Source organism: Haliotis rubra, unplaced genomic scaffold (genome assembly GCF_003918875.1).
Source record: "Haliotis rubra isolate DU_JTF1 unplaced genomic scaffold, ASM391887v1 Scf52, whole genome shotgun sequence".
In the NCBI taxonomy this organism is placed as follows: domain Eukaryota; kingdom Metazoa; phylum Mollusca; class Gastropoda; order Lepetellida; family Haliotidae; genus Haliotis; species Haliotis rubra.
In genome coordinates, this window is record NW_025767213.1 from 2673242 (window position 1) to 2695368 (window position 22127).

At 36.7% G+C, this 22127-nt stretch overlaps 2 protein-coding genes across 9 annotated transcripts in view; one reads left to right on the forward strand and one right to left on the reverse strand.

The window, feature by feature from the left end:
- Nucleotides 1–310: 310 nt before the first annotated feature.
- Nucleotides 311–12330, reverse strand: LOC124292571 (ELAV-like protein 1). 7 transcript variants are annotated; one of them, XM_046729712.1, is made up of 7 exons: nt 12014–12330; nt 10130–10260; nt 9128–9368; nt 6938–7053; nt 5292–5445; nt 3561–3807; nt 311–3271 (listed from the first exon to the last, which is right to left on the reverse strand). In XM_046729712.1, exons 2-7 carry the CDS (start codon nt 10178–10180, stop codon nt 2923–2925), a joined length of 1158 nt encoding a protein of 385 aa, XP_046585668.1. In that variant the 5' UTR covers nt 10181–10260; nt 12014–12330; the 3' UTR covers nt 311–2922. The 7 variants fall into 7 exon arrangements, with proteins under 7 accessions (XP_046585668.1, XP_046585671.1, XP_046585667.1 ...); XM_046729715.1 differs by having other exon boundaries at nt 6938–7041; nt 12014–12329; XM_046729711.1 differs by lacking the exon at nt 5292–5445 and adding an exon at nt 5509–5662 and having other exon boundaries at nt 12014–12328.
- Nucleotides 12331–12913: 583 nt separating this feature from the next.
- Nucleotides 12914–22127, forward strand: part of LOC124292524 (cytosolic carboxypeptidase 6-like) — a 135060-nt gene continuing 125846 nt past the window's right edge. For both annotated transcript variants that reach the window (XM_046729643.1, XM_046729644.1), the window contains exons 1-4: nt 12914–12947; nt 13721–13846; nt 20391–20515; nt 21046–21140. In XM_046729643.1, the coding sequence (XP_046585599.1) occupies nt 12923–12947; nt 13721–13846; nt 20391–20515; nt 21046–21140 (371 nt within the window). In that variant the 5' untranslated portion in view covers nt 12914–12922. The remainder of the gene's footprint in view (nt 12948–13720; nt 13847–20390; nt 20516–21045; nt 21141–22127) is intronic.

Genomic DNA, 22127 nt, shown 5'->3' on the forward strand with positions numbered 1-22127 from the left:
GTGTGATCACTTCCTAATCATGGAAGTAATTAAAATCCTGTCTGAATCATCAAATATATTTTGGTAGGGATCTGGCACAGATCAGGCTGAATGCTATGACACGATTATTTCAGCATGGAGGAATGATGTGACTTTATTCATGTCTAAGTCTACCCATACATATATAACAGAACATGTTACATCAGCAATTACGGCAGTACCACCTTCCATCAAACTTACATAAGCTGGTGTTGGGAACATGAGGATGATGGGCGGGTCATTAAGTCTTACCTAGGCTCAATCACAGGAGAGATAAGAAATGATGTGAGAGTATAATTTCTTGCAAGTTTTTATTTGTGTAAATAGTTTCACATGTAAAAGTACAAATATTGCAATACAACTGAAACTACGAATAATGACAACAGCTCGGAGCTCTTTGTCTTTGGATACAACAATACATACTGCTGGAAAGTAGAGAGAGGAGAGAGAGCACATTTTGATTTGGTGGATACTGATTCTTTTAGCAACTGGGGGACGAGACAATCTACTACAAGTGATACAAACGCAAAGCTTTAAAGCACACAGAGACGGTGAAATTGAAACTCTAAACTCATTGGGTGGGACTTTGTTGGACATTCTTCTGCAACTGCGTAACCCAACAACACTATATTGTTACCCTTGGAAACAGCCATCCTAACAAAGTCTAACCCCATGTCATTATTTCATGGAATGAATCAAGAGAAAAAATTCTCAAACAAGAAAAAAACACTGAACAAGAAAAACTTTGAAAATTGAAAACTCTCAAGAATACAATAAAATCTATAAGATGAAACTATAAATTGAATAAATCTATCAGGAAAAAGCTACACTCACACAAGGAGGTATAGCAACGTTCCTGTCAAACTTCAGTTGGGTACTGAAGACAAATTGAAAATTGAAATAGTGAAATAAGAATTGATCCGGGTCAAACAATCATGCATAACTTTTGTCTGCTCTTGCTTGTACTACAGGTAAATAAGTTGGTAAAATGTGCAATTTGAACAGCACAGATTTGAGAACATGGAACAGAAAATCTACCATATATAGCACTGTCGGATAGTTGGCACATGATTTAACTGTAAATTGGGAGAAGAATAATGATAGGTCTAGATCAGCAACAAGACTAGAAGATTTGCCAGTGTAGTTCTGGCCACACATAGTTGTCAAAAAACACATGTAACAAATTCCACTGACCACTATTATTTTCGATAGTCTCCAACAATTAAAATGGGTAAAAGGGATTGCATATATAATTGGGCCTCAGGGCCTACAAGGAGACATCAGTTTGGAAGTCTATGTAAAAGAATATTTGCTGTTTGTCCATAAAATAGAACAATTATACGTCATAAACAGTTTCCAACAAGACTGCCAAAACGTTCGCTCCTTCAAAAAAGAGCAATAAATGATCCAAACATATATTCAATGGTTTCTCTTAAAGGTATAAAAACTTTTATAAACTTGGAATTAGAATCAATCATCACATTTGTGCACTGCTCCTTTTATACAGATTGTTCCCTTCTCAGTTTATACATTTTAGCATGAAGGCTGTTCAATATATACACAAGTATCTATCCTGCATGATCACACATTATGCAATGTATGTGGGCATATGCATACCACAGTCTGTCTTTCTCTCTCTCTCCGGAATGTTTCATACACATTCAACAATGTGTAAATTGTCTCAGTCAAATATGACCAAAACAAATGAGTTTAATTAAAAAATGTTTTGTGGTAATTGATGAAGATGCCATGACTATTGCATCGGATATATATAATATATACATGAAATTGTGACCTCTTCATTAATAATTAATCTTAATAGATTGATCAACAGTTTTGAGTGTGGAAGATCCGAAACCTGATACGTCAGCATGTATGGTCGTAAAATTGAAATGCCTATGAAAAGTATACATACAGTTAACATTGTAAAATATATGAGACGGGATATCTCCAACAAATTCATTTTCATTATCAACATTGAAATATCCAATTAATTCAAACATGCATTGTTATTCTTCAAATGCATGCAGAAATTAAAGAAACAAAGAGAACGGAAATCAGAAAACTTGGCCTTCAAATAAAACTAAACTGGAACGAATAACTCATTCCCATTCCAACTCAAATGTTCAGACAAACAAAAGTTATGAATGATTGGCATCAAAAAGGGTGCACTTAAGTCAGTGAGTGGTTGCTATTATACATTCAGTTCTGTGTCAGTCTAGTTCCAAACTTTCACACTGTCATCAGACAGTAAAAATTGGAAGTAGGAGACAATGGGTTAGTACAACACGCTTTGTAACAAAATAAAATGGATGGGCCTATCAAAGTATAGGCTCATGCAAGACAAAACAGACACAACAAAATCAAATAAACCAAAATTTAATATAACCCACAAAAGAACCGTGGATCCAATATAAATAATGCAATAAATAAATGGACTGAGGGAACATGTAGAACAATACTGAAACAATTCAAACTTGAGCTTGCTACGTGCACTGTAAGCACATTTCTCAAAAACCGATAATAAATTATGCGATATGATTTTTCACAGATCTGGCTCTTCCAGCCTTCCTAAGACACAAAAAGCTAGTTTAATATCAACACAAATATTAAATAGAGACAACTCAATATACACCGAAAAAAGGGTCAAATAAATTATGCACAAAGAGTAATGAACACAAGTGGTTTTCTTAGGAGATTCTCCCATGATTCAGTTTGATAGATAATGGAAAATTTGACTCCATATATGCAAATTATCGTCATGGATTTCCTGAATGTTACCTTTCATAGGCAGTCATAAACAAATCGAAGTTCTTCATGTCATGTCTGCCCATGACGAATGAAAGTCCGCAATTTTTTGTTGTAGAAATGTATGGGGTGACTAGATGATCAGACGTGCGTGTCTTACGCCTTGAATTTGTTGGTTTTGAACGACACCTGCAGTACGCGATTTCCCAGACTGAAGCCGTTGAGGCTCTGTATTGCCATCATGGATTCATCGTAATTGGTCATGGTGACAAATCCGAATCCTTTGCATTTCTGGGTCTGGAAATCCTTAATAACCTTGACGCTTTGCACTGCACCGAATGGTCCAAACAACTGCCACAAAACACTGTCCTCGGTATCCGGCGCCAGGTTATACACAAAAATACACCATCCTGTGCCATTGAGAGCGCCAGCTGATGCACTAGTTGTTGCCGATGCTGTCTGAAGGATTGTGTTCGGTAACAAGCCTGAATCCATTGGGGAATATCTGCAATGTACAGAACCAAAATGTTACAAAATATCTGCATGATTTGAAGAAAGAGTTTTGTTTAAAGGAGGCTTGCCATGAAAATACATCATTGTGATATAAAAACATGAAAATTAACTGTTGTTTGCTTTACAATAAATATTTCCTTTATGTATCTAATTAATATAGAACCCAACACTCTGCAATTTATACTTGCTACTGTGTACCATATTTTCAAGTAAGTTTTTGAACCCCTATAGGTTCCAAATTGTTAACATGAACAGATCCAATTAGAAGAGTGATCACACACCTCAATCTGCTAGCTGCTGTGGGATGATGAATGGGCCCGTAGTACCTCCGTGTTGGGGAAACGTAGGTAGCTGCTAGGGCTAAGGGTGTAAGTGTTGTCATGTTTTTGTTGGAGCTTGGTGAGTTTGCAAATTTGACTGTGATTCCTTCAGTGGCCCCCTCTGGGATATGCCCATGCAGCTTGTTGATTGCTCGTTCAGCTTCCACTCTCTGGTCAAACCGAATAAACCCTACCCCTTTGGATAAACCTGAAATAGTGAAGCAGCAGCATGTTACTACCTGAACAATATAGATCTACATTATCCCTACTTAATAAAAACGAATGGAATAAATAAAATACAGTCTTTGTATATTTCTAGCTTTCTGTGGATACCTCAATACAGTATTCCTAAAGCTCAATTTTAACTTTTAAGTACAAGGCTAAATATGTAGATATTGCATTCACAGAGTGATCAAGTTTTTAACTACAATATACAATAAATACACTTGACAAATAATTATATACTTGTGTAAGCATACCTCAACTACACCAAGCATTTTGATATAGATAAATATATATACAAGCACCATCAAGTACAAACAAGTTGAAACAACCGGCTTGGGAAGTCACTGGTAATGCAAACTGACAGTGGAAAACACCACTACTGTATCATTACATTCAAATAAACAATGACAACTAAATGTGGAAAGTAATTTAACAACTCATGTACATTAAAAATATACAATTATAAACATGTAACAAACTAAATATGGCGAGTGTTACAAAACAAACATGTTGATATAAATGTAGGCACTAACCAAGTGTAAAGTAAGGGTGGGTGTACTTTGACTTTTTGAATGATACCCGGACATGGTACATTTATAAATAATATGTGTATTTCTTTGCCAAAACTATGACACATTTTCTGGGAATTACTGCCTCACAACTGTCGAGAAGGATCTGACCATTTCAATAGGATGAGAAAACCAAAGAAACAAAACCAAATTTTCAACGAAGTTTTCCTCCTTCATGCCTTGGAATAAAATATTTCACAAACAGACAACAACAAACTCAACATTTCTTGCCAAAATAAACAACAAAGTATTGAAATTACCAAATAAAATTAACCTAGAGATAAACTTCAAACAAGAGGAGGTATTTCTTACAATGAATTTACAAGTCCCTCAAGCTTACACATTTAATTCAAAACCTTTGTCACTTCTTTCATTGGGACACTGAACAAGCCAAACTGTCAAAATCTTTACAAATGAGAATTGTTAGAGTAATGGATGAATTAACTTCCTGTATCTCAAATTGAACTTAAGAAGTGCAATAACACACTAAATATCTAGCATTTGACAAAACTTCTTGAACAACATCCATGCAGATATGATCAACAAGCCACTTGTATTGGAAACATACAACGCTGAATGAACATCAAGCATACAGAAACATATGCATTACTTCAATGTAAGATGAACAATCTGCTCAGGTAGATAAATTATATCAGATGAAATGGTAAATCTTGCACAAGTAAAACGTGTTATCAAATCATGCAGATTAGTAGGAAAATGATGATCCAGCAAAAACAAGTGGAAAACAACGCATTCCAACTATGTTTAACAAAATAACATAAGAACAGAAGTGAAATATTGGTCAACGGAAACGAAATGAACGTTGAACTGCCCGGTATGGAGGCTGGACTGACGGACAGACCCATCATGCACACAGACTAATGAGAAAGACTCTGACCTGTGGTATTATCGTACAGAATTCTGGATGTTATTATCTTTCCACACTGTGAAAACAACTTCTCCAAATCCTGTTGTGTCATAGACTTGGGCAAGCCACATATATACAAGTTAGCACCCTTTATACTTTCACTACTCGGTCTTGCATATGATACCTACAAATAATTGTTGAACAAAGTAAATAAATTGACAAAATCAAATAAATCCAAATAGAGTACCTGTGTTTTGGTCATATAGTATTCTTGAAGTTATGATACTTCCACAAGAAGAAAACAGTTTCTCCAAGTCCAACTGAGTCATAGATTTTGGCAAGCCACTAATGTAAAGGTTTGCTCCTTTAATACTTTCACAGCTTGGTCGAGCATACGACACCTGAAAGTTAACGAAGAGACTTAAAATGCAAAACAAAACAGTGATGGAGAAATCAACAGGAAAGAAACCAGGGAAAAGAAGTTGGAGAGAACGGCCGAGAACAGAACTAAACATAAACAACTGAAAAACAGCAGCTGTAGAAGTGAGACAATTTAGCAACAGAAGACAAAGAATCCTCCACACTACACCGTCCACTGTCATCCCAAGTCCAGGGCTTGCCCAGTCTGCCATAAATTAGAAGTGAACATCTATGTTTTGTCCACACAGCAGACTTGGTAAGCCTCTCTGTTGATTTCTCTACTGGCTTTTTATATACCTGAGATGTCTGTCTCACAGCTTGCTAGAATTTCTGGCATACTCACCATCTTCCCTCCTTTTCAGTCACCTACTGTTTTTGCTGTCTGTTATTTCTTTGCATGTGGTCAAAAAGGCAAGAATGTGCGAAGCTGAATGAAATGTGCAATTTGTCGGTCATGTCAGAGTGTGACAGACAACATAAGCACCACATTATTTATGTATCAGTAATACTGAGGCAGCTGTCTATCAACAGGGTGAAATGTGTCATGTCTTCCTTGGATCCAGATGAATCATTACTTTTCTTGTCACTAGAATCTGCATGAAAACGTAATTTGGCATGTGTGAGAGGACAGCAAGTGCCAGCAACAGTACTGGGATGTGTGTGTTCAAATATTCATGTGTCGTGTGTTATGGACAATCCAACATATGGCATATTACTGAATTGTTGTCAAAGCAGCTTGATCTTTACTAAAAGCAAAAGTGTTTTTGCCAGTCTTAATACCTGCAGCACATGAGGCCATCTACCAAACCAGTAACAGGTTCAGTTTTCTAGCCAGGCTGGATGTGGATGAAGGTGGGCGGTGCAGAGCTCAAGGATTAATCAACAAATCAAATGAACTAACTAAAATTACCTTAACACTACTACATATAGTTAGTAGAGTGCCGACAGGAGTCACATGACCTTTTTGGACTTGGAGGGTTGTTTTGGCATTATTAATACATATAAGTACAAGAATGATGCAGTCACTCATTAAAACCTGCATGAGCTCTATTTAAAACAAATTGTCAGGAAGATTGGAAAAAATAAGAGAAAAGTTTCAATTAAAAATCAATTCTAATGGTGATGCAATGTCCCATTACCAAACTCAAGAGTTAAGACTCAAATGATGCAGTTACAAAATTATGCAGTAATTGAAAAGAAAGGTTTACTGAAAACGATGTTTATTACATGTGATGCAGAAAAGCAGGTGTTGGTACCTTTATGGTTTTGTTCTGTAGCCGCAGTCCGTTCAGTGTGTTGATGGCTTTCTCTGCATCCTCTATCCGCTTGTAGTTGACAAACCCGTACCCCAAACTTTGTCCTGAAGGGGAAACTTGAGATCGTTACAGGATCAGTAAAATGAAAATAAGGATTCACAACATGACAAATATATCCTAGCTAACAAAAAGTAATCATTTACATAAACTCATGATAATAAATTTCATTTCTTTTACCAAATTATGATTATTTGTCTGAACATTTAAGAATATTTGTGGAGATGGAAACTGAAAGTTCAGAAATGGCAGTTTAATTTTATTTCTGAGTTAACATGCAACATCAAACTGACATAATAAACATGTGATTCACATTTCATACATATACTCAGAATTTATCTTGCTTGATGATAAAAGTGCAGAATGATGACAGGTTGTCAAAATAATGTCTAAATTCAGCATATAATGAACAAGAATCTACGCACGAGTGCACAAACCTATCCCTACATATTTTACAAAAAATTCATAGCATGGTTAAACACAGAAATGTGATACTTTGCTCAAGTTTCAGATTCCATTATAAGCACATAGATAACAGAAGGAAAATGTGCTCCCTCTCACTCTAAGCTTGGCAACTGGCACTCTGCTGCAAAAACAAGCGGAGGGAGCTAGATCTGAACTATCGCATATCCCGCTGGTGATCTACTCTAAGACTAACATCCCAAGTCCCATCTTGAAAACCTCTTATCAAAGTTCCTTGCCCCATCTGCTGCCTACAATCAGCACGGATGGCACTTCCATGTTCGCCCCTAAACTCCAGTTTATCTAGTACACCGGGGCTGTATCACACAACACTATAGACAATTTTAGAGGGTCTTACAAAGTGCTTCCACGTGCATAGGTTTGAATAATGCTGTATGTGTTTATCTGGAAATGTGGGTCATCCTGAGCAAGATTTCTTTCAGTTCTGTTATTTCGTTGTTTTTTTAGTAGTAGAACAGGGACATTTTGTTCAGGATCTCTGAGAATGAGTCAACTACAAGGTATTCCCACTAGTCACATGCTTCAGAACTGTTACAGCAACTTTCTGTACCATATAATGCTGCATATTCCAAAATCAATACTGAGAACCATCGAGAATGCTGAAAAGCACCTGTCTGAGTAATGAGCAACAAAATAATTAAATGTGGCATATGTTTCCATCTTAATTTCATTAGCCATCATGTGCAGCTCAATACAAATGCTATTATCTTGTTCCTGACAGATCTCGACCCTTAATTAAAGTACACTATTAATCCTGGCTGGAAATCCCTGAACCGCGAGGAGAGCTACCATAATCAACTGACTCACTATACCACTGCAGCCCTTTGTTACTGACAACTCCTATCTAATTCATTATTCATAGCAGTGTTCTGTGTGCACCAATAACCTAGGTGACAATCTACAGATCTGGTGACTTATTCCTGTCTCAAAAGCAATGACTCAAAATCAATTTGTAAAGGCTTATCTAGTACAGTGTGCTGTTGATTCATCCTGACACAACTCATCACAGCATCACTTCACTACTGAGGTCACTCTATTATTAGGACGTGTTCTGGAATTGTCCAATCAATATAACTTGTTTGACTCATCATTTCATGAGCAATTCAGACATCAACACTTGGTTTCAAAATATCCAGATAAATCTAAATACCACTGAAATTAATTCACTATCACTATTACTCTTCGGTTCAAAACCCTATTATTTCTTAATCTCGAAATAACTTCATATGAATTTCCTCACCTTTCCTATCTCTAACAAGAATCACTTTGTCCTCTAAGTACCACACAAATAAGACCAGTAAACACTTAAATATGATAGCTACATAATTAAGGAAAATACCCATATGCTCAACTTTATTAAAAAAGAACACCTCAAAAGCCGAATTTGAGTTTCAAATTCAAATCTTATAGCAAATTCCACACTGAATCGATGAGTTACTATTCAATTAGCCTCCAGTCAACATTGTTATGGAGACAGCTGGGGCCCTGCTTATTGTCTGTGTACTACACAAAGGGGAGTGGGGGTGGGAACCAGCAGATGGGGAAGGAGCACTACTGACTGTCTACCACCTAGAAGATGTTCACAGAATTATCCTACAATACTGGAAATGGTTATAAGATTGCATACAAATGCTAGGAGGTAACAATTACCTGTAGGTTTGTCTCTGATGAGTTTGCAGCTCTCAACCTCCCCAATACTAGAAAACAGCGATCGTATATCCTCCTGTGTCATTGTCTGTGGCAAGTAATTCACAATCAAGTTTGTTTTACTGAGATCATCCGAGTGCGAATCTGTGGGTGAGGTAGTACCACCATTTGTTACTTGTGTATGGGCGGCCACCCCAACCTGGGATTGTGGGTCCATCATGCTGTGGCCGTCAGCTAGTGTGATCTGAAAACATGATACAAATATTCATTTTTCAGTTCTTTCTTAATAAACTAACATAACATTTCCTGATGGCGTTTATGACAATTTTAAGGCCAGATTTGGAATGTAATATCCATCAATACACGCATTAAAAATTATCCATTTCATGAATTTTTCTTTCTCATGATATTCTCAAGTTGTATGAAACATGGAACTTAGGGAATCCTGCCAGTAAAATAGAAAAATAGTTGAACTTTACAAATCCTCAGCATAAACATCAAAAATACCAAATCATACACTATGTGCTTAGTAGATTTTTTCCACTTGGGATGAATCAGTCAAATACTTTGTGGGCAACATTACATATGTAATAATCTGACTACTGGACAATTGTTAACCTTAATACAGTAGATATTACAAATATTATACACATTTACTGGCAGCTTGTAGGAAGAATAAAATGGCCTTCATTTACAGAGCCCATACACAGCACTCCTTAAACAGCACAGCATTTTTTGGCTGGCTCAAATACCATAGTGGGTCAGATCGACAATTTAATTAGTCAAAATAGACATGTCTAAAGATACCATTAAACAGAAATATCAAGCCAATCCATGGCAACACTGTATCATGGCAGCCCCGAAGAAAAATCAATGCTGTTTATGGTCTCTACATCAGTGAAACTGCTTCCATTTCTTTGTTACAATCAGATTCACCAGCTCCTTAGCATCAGCAAATACACCAAACTAACAAATGTGATATGATTCTATCTTACACATACTTACCATACAAGGGTTACACAAAGGATAGCTAGACTGATTGCAGTTTTGTGCCATTATTGCAGATGGATCAAGGTCCTTTGTTCTCGGCTGTGCCACTATTTCACATTCAATAGCAAGCTAACGGTTTAGCACCACTGAAGCAGACGGAGAGAAAAACATCGACTTTAACAGAAGGCAACAACAAAAGTACATACCTGCATTGAGAATATCCTAAAATAACTGAGAGAACAAAAAGGGAAAAAAGGTCCGAGAAGACTACTAGCTGTGTGCACAGTAGCAGTCAACTGTATGAATGACAGGCTTCACTGCCTGACCTCAACATAAATAGCAGCTCGAGAGGGAGAAAATTAATACTGATGTGCTGCTAGCCAATCAAATTGTTCCTAGATAAAGCCAGCTTCTGTTGAGGGGGACTACGCCAAATGTCTCTCTGGGTGTCAGTGATTGTGGTACTTGAACAGAAGGGCTCTACCACTTTGACTTTATTGGTTAACAGTTTACAGTAATATTTGAATATTCACATGATATGTAAAGCTTGACAAAGAGCAGCGGTTGGTCAGATAGAAGAGGCCTCCTCACACTGATTGCATCATAGACATTGGACCACTTTCATCATCGTTAATGTTATTTAGGAGTTAAAGACATTATCATGAACTTTGTCTCATGCTCAACATGTGTACTCCGTCCTTAACGTGTACGCTACTTGCAGGCATAACATTCAACATAGACATGTACTGGGGTATCATCACTAGTATGGCATACTCTTGTTCAAAGGTAAAAGTGTTGGTATTTGGAAAATATCAGGTATATTTTTAGCAATTTGGCTGCCAAAGTCTGAATATTCTTGTGATATTTGAAAGTTCTCATGTTCCTAAACCATTCATTATTCTATTTTTTTACAATCCTTCATCCTTTGATGCCTCTTAAAATAAATGTTAAAGGGGGACGGACCATTTAAGAAGATAAATATGGTATACAGAAATAATGTTCTGTACAAGACTGACACAAAGCAACATTATAAAGAGAGCAGTTGCATACTTTGCTTACAAATAACAGTGATTCCACACAGGACTATGTGTTAATAATAGGAAGTCAACAAATTGTTTAAATCTACTCTACACTGAGGCTAATATATTTCGAACGCTACAAAATCGCATCGAAAATAGTCACTATTACAATGACAGACCACGCATGATCATGTGAGGTGTGAACAGCTGGCGCTTTCAAACAACAGGTCAAGTTACAATTTGGATACAACGAAAAGATGTAGGCCTGCATAGGTTATATTGAGCAGATACATGTTGGACGGTATTTTATGAGATTCTGTACTTATGGCCCACCTGTAAATTTGGAAATAGAATTAAATGCATTTCAATGTCATTTTACGATATCCAGGTACAGACGACCAGTAGTAAATAAACAATAAGCAGACATCAGGGCAAGATAGCCGTCATGCACGGGCAAGCTACATGAAAGCCATGCCGCTTTGTTGTCATCAGGCTCGTGCCGAGCTAGGCTCCCACGTGCCGCCGACCCCAATATTTGGCAGGTGGCACGCGATAGCCTCGCTCACACCTCTCTGTTCCCGTTAGCTAGTAGCCGCGAAATTTTGACAAGTAAGGTGTGGACAGAATGGCCGTTCATCACCTGCAGTCATAACATCAATTAAACTAGGTTATGTCTACGTTCCCAAATCACTGGTAATATAGATTTCGGTGGCTGGTAGCGTTTAGGGAACACGATCATGGGCTGTGGAACACAGCAGACGTATGAAGGAAACATCATCTGCTAGGCGGCGAAGGCCCATGTGTTCATCGCGTGTCGTACTCAAGTGTTACACACGTTAGATAAACAGTTTATGACAACGGTACATGGAATTTCACCTACCTTAGAAATGTATAATCCTTGTATTATATCGGAGTTTGTGCAATAAAATAACAGCAGTCTCGATGTGCGCGTGAACGCACTTTGGAAGATGTGAAATATTGGCGGCTTTGGCTCCGTGAAGAAAATACTCCAGTTTTGTTACAAAATGATATTCAAAGAATGACAGTTTCTTCAAATTGAAATTTAACACTTCTACATCAAACAAGATAAATTAAATTTAAGAAAATGTCACTGAAATAAATTGAAAACGTAACCAAATTTCCACACCACAGCTACTAACAAGAACATAACCAGCAAAGATCGGTCTGTTACTACATGGCGCATTTATACTACGTCACTGAGATCGATCTGTCAATAAAAATGAATTGTGTAACTTTGGGCTACACTACCTATTTTTGTTATATTATGCAATGAGACATTTTCTATCAGTCGTGTAAAGACATAAACAACAACTTAACTTACTATGCACACAATAAATTACGAGTTAGTTATTGGGACTATTTTATTCAGCGGCGTGATATAAACAAGTGCGAGCCGTTAAGGTGGCGGGAATACTCATGGGAATAGTGGTGGCGGTAGAATTTTATGTATGGGGGCTAATGTTTTATTGATCTGTTCGGCATAATATGAAGTTCCTTCTTTCAGATCTACGGGAATTCATACACCGTGCTAATTCAAATTAAAGCACAGACATTTTATGCACGGCTGCCGGGTCCGTCTTTCTTGACGTCACACTCAAATCATTGAATTCTAAATCCAGTTTCTAGTCACTTGACAGAACAGTTTAAACGCTCGAAGCACCGATTGGACAGTTTTTTACTGATTAATGCATTAGCCAATGGAAACCCCAGAACGGTAAACCAGTTCCGTTATTAGTCGCGCATGCCCACATAGCTTAAAATAACCAACATGGCTGACAAGCGAGGGGATTCAGGTTTGTTTACAGTTGCCTAGTACCGCCTGCTTGGGGTTCTACTGACGTTTGACCGAATTTAAAGTGCATGAATTGTTGAATATCGATGTGCAATAATTGACAATTTTCCAAATTCTAAAATCTATGTATGCAATGATTTACAATTCAAATATAAAATAAATTATTTCTGGGAACGATGTCATTTGATAATTTGTTGTGATAATGACGTTGGGAACAGATAATGGAAAATTAAAACAAAATTATATGCAAAAGTGAAAAAACTGCAGTCGTGTGCATGTAATTTTAATCATTACTCTTGTGGGTTTAAGCGATGGGAAAATGTGGACCAGCACATTATGCATTATTGTGACATTTGTTATCATAAAATAAGGAATATCTTATAATGAAGACTAAAACCACTACCAAAATCGGCTATACCGGCTACAAATTAATTGGAAAGTAAAGAGTCACCAGTATTAAAAACAACCGGATTTCACTTCCGTAATAAGCTTCAATGAAAGTAGTTTGCAACTAAGGTGTACACATCACTGGTTTATGACCGAAGAAGAGCATGAAATAATTCAGTTATAATATCAGTATTTTGAAAAATAATATTAGTATGTTATAAAGCTCTTAATGGAAATATCATCATAAGAATGTATGTAAAATATACAGGTAGATTATTTATGTGCATACATTTTGATACAGGTAAATCATTCTATGTGCATACATTTTATCTGAGCATAATTGATGATAATTTTGTAATTGAAAGGTTTGTATATGTTGTTGACTAGGAAGTGATTCTGATAGCACTGAAGAACCAGTTGTCGGAAATGTCAACAAATTTGCAGTTGTCCCACCAGGCTACAGTGGTAAACCAAAGAAAGGACATCTCATATTTGATGCATGTTTTGAAAGTGGTAAGCCCCCTTCTTTCAATACTTGCACTATTTTGAGTATTGTGGTGGTACATTTGTCACAATGCCATACATTTATGATCATCGCTAATAACATTGTGATATTATGTACAATATGATTAAAAAAAGCTTGGCACATGGCAAGTTTTGAAATGGCAGGTCAAATGACACATTGCTAAAAAATATCTGTCCATTTCAACTACTCTCACAAGCAACAGACTTCCTGTGTTAAGTTAGAGACAGATGTTGATAATGTCACATGTGAAAGAAAACTACCGTTCCAAATGGTCAGTAAATAAAGCCTAAAAGGATGTATGTTAAGAGGTATGTCCCATCATCAGAAATATTGAAAAGAAATACAATTAATCCATATTTAGTAGACATAAGTTATATGATAAAATAATGGTTCAAACCCTTCTCATACATACTGACTGGAAATAATATTTCGTTAGTTTTGCAGTTAAGTTTAATACAGCATTAATGGTCACCTTTATATAATAATGTACATGCACATTTGTTATGGATGCATGACTTTCTGATATAATGGCAGAGATTATTGTGAGACATAAAATGTTTTTACACAGCAGGGGCGATGGGGTAGTCTAGTGGTTAGAGCCTTTGCTGGCCATGCCAAAGACCCGGGTTCAATTCCCCACATGGGTGCAATGTGTGAAACCCATTTCTGGTGTCCCCGGCATGATATTGCTGGAATATTGCTGAAAACCTTACTCTTTGCACAGCAATATTTTGCAATATTTGTTCATTATGATGTATTGCATTCTATTGTAAAGTCATATATCAATATTAAGAGGAGTTGTAATTAAAACAAATTAATCATAAAATACTACTACATCACTACAGACTGTTCAGGAGCCATGGTTTGCTTGACTTGGGTTTGCTAAATTTGTTTTTTGTAACTAAGCATTCTTTCTGATGAAGGATTAGGCCTCCTGTTAAGTACTTTTCATATGATAACCCTATTATCAGTACACATATCATATTGTGTTAAAGTGTATCGTTATGGTTCTGTTTATAATGACTATAGACAGTACATACAACATGTGTGACCAGTCATAATCAGTGTAGCCATATGGTTTTCATGGTAGTTGTTGCTAACAGTCGTCTAAAGACCTATTCATCTGAATAAGTGGACTAATTTTTATTGGCCCCCTTAGGGAATGAAGGAGAAATGAGTTGTTCACACTTCATTTCTTGTCAAAGGAATGAGGTGTCATACGCTATGGAAGCAAAACTGAAATGAGGCCAGTAACGACTAAATATGGTCAAGAATTAATTGGCTAATTAATCTCATTCAATTTTCATGCTTAGACAATTTGATATTTATTTGGGTATCCAATCACAAATTGTGATCAATCATCACATCAGGTGACTACTAATGATTATTGATGGATAACATTTTTTTGTTACCCCATGAAATAATGGAGTTAACAAAGAAAGAACGTCTGTTTATACATTTGTACAGTCAGTGAGTGTATACACTGCATTTTAAATATACTTCATGCTAAAGTCGAAACATGGTCTTATTTTAGAAGTTTTGAACCAACACTTGATCTTGAGTTGATTTTTGTCTATGGGACATTTTATGAATTTTAGCAAATATTATTAAGACATATTTCTATTTCATTATCAAATTTTACAAAATGCTTTAGGACATTGTCTGTGACGTTCAGTAACTCTATTAGAGAAAACACCAATTTGGAGTCCTGTATATTGAAGGGCTCGTTGCCAACATAAGACTTTATTTCAAATAGGGTGTCTCCACTGAAGGAAATTGAATATTGTTGCTTGCTTAGTGCCTCACTTGTCATGTTGTGTCAAATTGTGTTCAGTGTGAAAACAGGAAAGGTTTGATCTGTTCCCCAAGTATATGATTGAAATGTTTGCATCCTTGTCATTTTGATAAATGTAATTTCATGCAAAATTAGTGTACACTGAACAATTTCTAACTGCACTCACCATGAGCATGTAGTGAGAAGTATTCTTTTGAAGTTTTTATCCGGCCCTTGTGATTAGGGGTTCGCAGCCCTTTTGACTTTCTTGCGGCCCTTTTAACTTTTCAGTTTGGGAACCCTTTTGTCATGCAGCCCTTTTGACCTGTTCCCTTCTCACAGTACAAGTGTATATGTTGTCAATGTGTCGTCATCATAATCATCATAATCATCATCATCAACTACCACTGTCAGATCTATCATTCCAACTATATCACAGTGGTCTATATGCAATAATTTTAGTGCCATCCAATAACATAAGCACACCGAAGCTACCCCATCAGTATATCAGGGCTTGTAACACATTAGAATCGGATAGGAGTCCATATAGTGTATTTGAGTTAGTATCTCAGTAGGCCAGCAATGTTAGGAATAATGCACATTCAATAAAGTATAAAGTTAATATTATTAAAAGCAAGAAACAGTATCTTGAATAATATGAACTGTCTTCAACTTAAGCCACTAGTTTGAAGCCTGAATTCTGTAACATTCTGTTTGGTCTAAATACTCCATATAATAACTCTGAAATATACTGAAAGTGATTCTAAGAGACAAGTTTGTATTTGTTTACAGGTTAAATATCAAGTGTTTATCCTGTCTCTAGATGTACAATGTTATCAACTGTTCTCCATTAAGGTGAAGATGTAAGGGTCCACAACTTCCTTCTTCCTTCCAACATGGAGAGAATATCCTGTAGAGTACTCAGATTCAACAACCAACAACAGCAACTTGAGAAAAATCTGTTTTGGTTTTCCATCAGAATATAACAATACAAGATTCTCACCACTGATGAAATAAATCTCCCTTGGCATTAGGAAATGATGAACTTTCCTGCTTTTTGTTAGAATTTTATGTTCAGACTTCTGATATACTATTGATCCGATGTTCGAAAGCAAATAGTAATTTTGCATCTCAGCATTTTCTTTACATCACATCAGGGTTTTTTCTTTTGTGATTGCGAGTGTGGTATTAAAATCTTGCAGATGTCATTTAAAAATTGGGCTTGATATTTATTTCTTTAATGCAGTGTATCATTTTTTATGTGTACAATAGGTTCAAAGATATATCCATTACTTATAAACAAATGAATTCATAGGATTTTGTTTTAGGACTTTTATACAGATTAAGGTTTGGAAGTTATTGAATTGGTTTCAGATAGTTCCTTTTAAGACTGAGAGGTGATGGAGACATCTGTCTGCTGAGATGTTTTTAATGCAAACCTCAACTCGATTCTGGGTTAGAACTGGTGCCCAGTATACTGTACTTGACTTGAGACTGAAATTGATCAGGTGGTCACTGTGACATTGCTGATGGTACACTAATATATAGAAGTTAAAAAACAACATATTTTTTCATGTTGCAGTAGTTAATCTGTCACAGCCAGACTGTGGTAATGTAGAAGAATGAGGTTTTCTTATCTGCTTTTGAACTGTACATGTCATGATGCCTCTTTGGTGAGGCAGACTTGGTCTCGTCGCTATATGGCTGAGATAATGCCGATGCAACCTAAAACTCAACTCAACTCAACTCTTTGGTGAGGGTTGTTGCACTGGTTATGTTAGTAAGATTTAGGCTTCTAGATTCTTCAAGATATTTTTATGGATTAAACTTCTTTTGGCCTACCTTTAGAATACAGCACCACAAACTTTAAAAATACGTCATAATACCCTTTTACGTAATGTAATGTGATTTTGTTCGAACGCACGTTCTCGAAACAATGCCCTATGACGCCTGCATGGCAGCACGGTTGTCTAGCTCTGCGAGTGCGTATAAGCTCCGCTCACTGGTGTTTTATCTCTACAAAGCTATGTCATTGCATAAGCCCAACGATGTTGAGAGTTTCCAGTAGTTGTATACCGGCGGATGCGTAATTTGTTGCAAGCACCAGGTTGAAATATTTTTCTTTTTTCACTTATACGCTCATATTTATTTGTATTACGGGGTGCCGAGGTGTTATGTTTTGTGTATTATTGTATTTTGTATTTTTTAATTTTAGCGAGAATGCGTTACACCGGTCTATATTATATATATTCGATTATTCGCAATTTTGGTCAATGTAATTATTTAAATTATGTAAATATATTTTATATTTCAGTTTCTAAGTAACTATTAAGTCTAAATGATTTACCAATGTGAACTGACATACATATATTTATTTTTTTCATTCAGTAATGTGCACCATTACATAGAAACGTTGTTTATTAGTATTTTATTTTTCGAAGTGGTAAAAATGCATTACACTGGACACGTCAGTCATGTTTGTGCCGGTTCGGTCAATGCATTCTATTTATTAGGATTATTTCAAGGGGTTAGGGTTAGGGCTGAGGGTTTAGGGGTTAGGGTTAGGGGCCTAATCCAATATAGTAGTTACATGTCCGGTGTAATACGTGAGTACCATTTGTTTTTTTTGCATTTTAATACTGCTGGTTCGGTCAATGCATTCTATTTATTAGGATTATTTCAAGGGGTTAGGGTTTAGGGTTAGGGACCTAATCCAATATAGTTGGTCCGTGTAGTAATACGTGAGTACCATGTGTTGTTTTTCCTTCTTGCATTTTAATACTTTTTTTTTCACACAAAAACCGGAAACCAAAAACGTCGAAAGTACACTATGAAATGGTTTAATGTAGAAATTTTGGGCTAATGGAAATTGGCCTGGAATTTGCACTCAAGCCTCTTTCACACGCAACATAAATTTTGTTCAGTAATGATTCGAAGGCTAACTCACCCTCGTGCCGTCACTACACATGCTCATGTCTCCCTCGTTCCTTAGTGCGATCCACATTACATTACAGTATTCCCTACATCACTTTTCTGTCACAAAATCACCGATTTATATAAAAGCGCGTCATTCATGCATGCACCGTGAAATCTACGCCTGACATCAACAACCCTTTTCAGTTTGAGGCATATCGGCTCATTCCATGCCACACGTTATCTTGCAGATTACAGAATGGGACGAGTGTGCCAAATGGCATCGGATCAATTCGGCAATTGTCCGTAGATAAAAATCACGAGACACCAAGTCTACCGTAACCTTCGCAATTTTCCATGACCTATTCAACTCTTTCTGTTCATTTCCGTGACGTTACAGGAATGACTCGATAAATTTGCACATTGTGCAACAATGTGGACGTAGCTCAGTCGGTTAGCTGTCGAGCTAACAATCCGAAGGTCGCGGGTTCGCGTCCTCCGGGTTCTCACAAACTGGTTGCTTGTCTTAATGACACGTGACCTACGACAGAGATCGTCCTCACGAGAAGTTGTGGTGCTGTATTCTAAAGGTGCTCCGCATTTGATTATGAGGTAGATATTGCATTAAGGATCCCTGAGTTAAAATTAATCTTTTGTGGTTTTTTATATCAAGCAACTTGATTCGTAGCATATCGATGGCAGAACAATAGCGGAGATCGCCTTGTTGTCATTTGGAATGCTTCTCATGGATTTTCTCGCATTTTCACGCTATAAACGGGAATTGTAATGGCCAATCTAAAACATATAACAATCGGAAACGTAAGACGATAGGATACTTGATGATCCAAAGACGCTGCAAATGTAAGTAACTTGCTAGCGTTAACAATTGACACATGCTGACAACATCCCGGAAGTTAGTTCGCTAACGTAGGTATTTGACTATGAAATGACTGTCCAAACGATTATAATCAATCGATTATCAATCTGACACTAGCGATTATCGATCTGACAAAATGTAACGATAACCAGCTCTAGTCGTCACTATGATGAAGGGACATCAGTTCACCTGATGAAGGGACCTGGAATGGTCCCGAAACGTCGTGAGGGAAATTAAAAGAAGTTTAATCCATAAAATATCTTGGACATCTATGTACAACTTCTAAATGCCACTGAAAAACATTCTAGATTCTTGATATAACTAAGCATTCAGAACAGCATATCTGTTTCCTCTATCTTGAGATTGACCATCTGAGAATGTAATGTTTTCAGGCTGCTCCATCATATTATTGTGGATATTTTTATACACCCTGGTATTTCTGAGCATGATAATGTTGACACCCAGAGGGTGGACCTTGAAAGGAATGAATGTGTTCTCTGTTGTTGGTTGTTGTTTTTTGTTTTTTCTTATTCAAGGTTGTAAAGAAATGAATCTTTAAAGATTTTAGAAAGCTGAAAACTCTTTGACAAAAAAACATACATCCTTCATTAAGATTAAGACAAAGTATGCTGAGCAAACACCTGACCAAAATTCCTTGGGAGGTGTCCTCAGTTCTGCATGCAGATAGGTGTCAGGTCAGCAGCATCATGGTAGTAGGTGTGATTATGATGAGATTGATGGTCATGATAAAAATATGACAATTTCACTTACTCAACAGTAAGAGTGCATCATCACCATGCAAAGCGCTAAGATTTATGTTTCATAGATGTTTGGATAGAGACAAATGAAATATGGATTTAATTGTGTGAAAGTACAGGTCAATTTAACACTCCTGTGTTATCATTTTGGTTTTCCAGATGTGTATTGTTTAGTTTGTGTCTCTGTACAGTTGGTGAACTGTTTTCAGGAAATCTGGGGCGGGTAGATTACATCACAGAGCATGAGTATGACTTGTTTATACGACCAGACACCTGCAACCCACGGTTCCGAGTTTGGTTCAACTTTACCGTGGAGAATGTGAGGTCAGACCAGGTGAGACAGTAGGGTCTGGGAACTGTATATTTCCAGGGTAAAGGGTTGTCTACTTGACTAAAGCACTTCAGTTTGCTGCACAGGGTTGCATATTATGAAAATCTATGATTGTGGGTTCGAATCCCAAATTGGTCTCCCTCTGTCGCTTGGATTATTAGGACCAGCCCATGCTCACGTCAGTCTGATGCTGGCAGAAACCTTAAGTGATAGAGGTTAAGTGTTTAACACAATTGTGAAATCACACATCATCACAAAACTGGGATTTGAACCCATGATCATCGGTTTCTTGCTTAGTGACTTTTGCCAAATTAAGTGACTGTGTCATCTGTGCCCTGAAGTTAGACTTCTGTCATTACATAACTGTCATCACATTGTGGGCATGTTTAATGGTGATGTTGGATGCGGTAATAACTAGCCGGCACTGAAACACAAGATACTACAGCTCCTGTGCCTTCATTTGCTCTGTTCCTCCGGCTGATTCTGTTTTTGCATGCCAACATTTCTGGCAGGAATTCGTTTTTTCATTTCAGCGTGTTATCTTCAACATTGTCAACTTCAGTAAGACCAAGTCCCTGTATCGGGATGGAATGTCACCTCTTGTCAAATCAACTAGCAGGCCGAAGTGGTAAGTGTATGACAAACATAATTATCTTACAGAATTGGCAGATTTCACGCAAGCAGCCTGTCAAAGGTCTTCTTACATGTTCAGCATGTGAAGCCCATTTCTCCATGTCTGATGTCCGCTGTCATGATATTGCTGGAATATTGCTATTGGCAGTATAGAACCTTACCCACTCTTAAACTTATGGGTTTATTATTCTGAACAAAGATCTTTTTCACTGAAAATGGTTTGATAATGTTTTTTATTTTTTAAAATTTTCAATATAGACTGCTTAAGTAGTGTAGTGGATAGAGTGTCTGGAAAGTAGAAATGTTGTGGTTCAGTCCCCTGTCTCTGTCATACCAGTAGATGTTAAAAGATGGTACTTATTATTACCCTGACTGGTGTTTGGCATGAATGTGATAAAACAATTTTATGAAGTTTCATCATTCATGTAATAATGTGTAATTTGATATAAATATGAATGTTCATTGTTTTCTGTGTGGAGTTTATGAGTTGACCTTGTTATTGCCTCTGACATTCTCATTTCCATTTGAATTTGTTATCTTGCTGTGATTTGTTCTTGTAGTGCTGTATTTGTTATCTTGTATGGTGCATTTCCATTTGTTTGTAGTGCATGGTGTTTGCATTTGTTATCTTGTTATCTTGTAGTGCTGTGCTGTATTTGTTATCTTGTAGTGCTGTATTTGCTGTATTTGTTATCTTGTAGTGCTGTATTTGTTATCTTGTTGTGCTGAATTTGTTATCTTGTAGTGCTGTATTTGTTATCTTGTAGTGCTGAATTCGTTATCTTGTAGTGCTGTATTTGTTATCTTGTAGTGCTGTATTTGGACATGTTATGACTTTGATACTGCAATATTTTTGTAAATATCTTTGGCTGGAGTTCAGTCTAGTACTCTCAGCAAAAAATAGTTAAAAGAAGTACTGGAAATTATGGTTTATTACCGGGAAGTAGACATTTGTGATGTTTGTAACAACAAATAAGGGCGG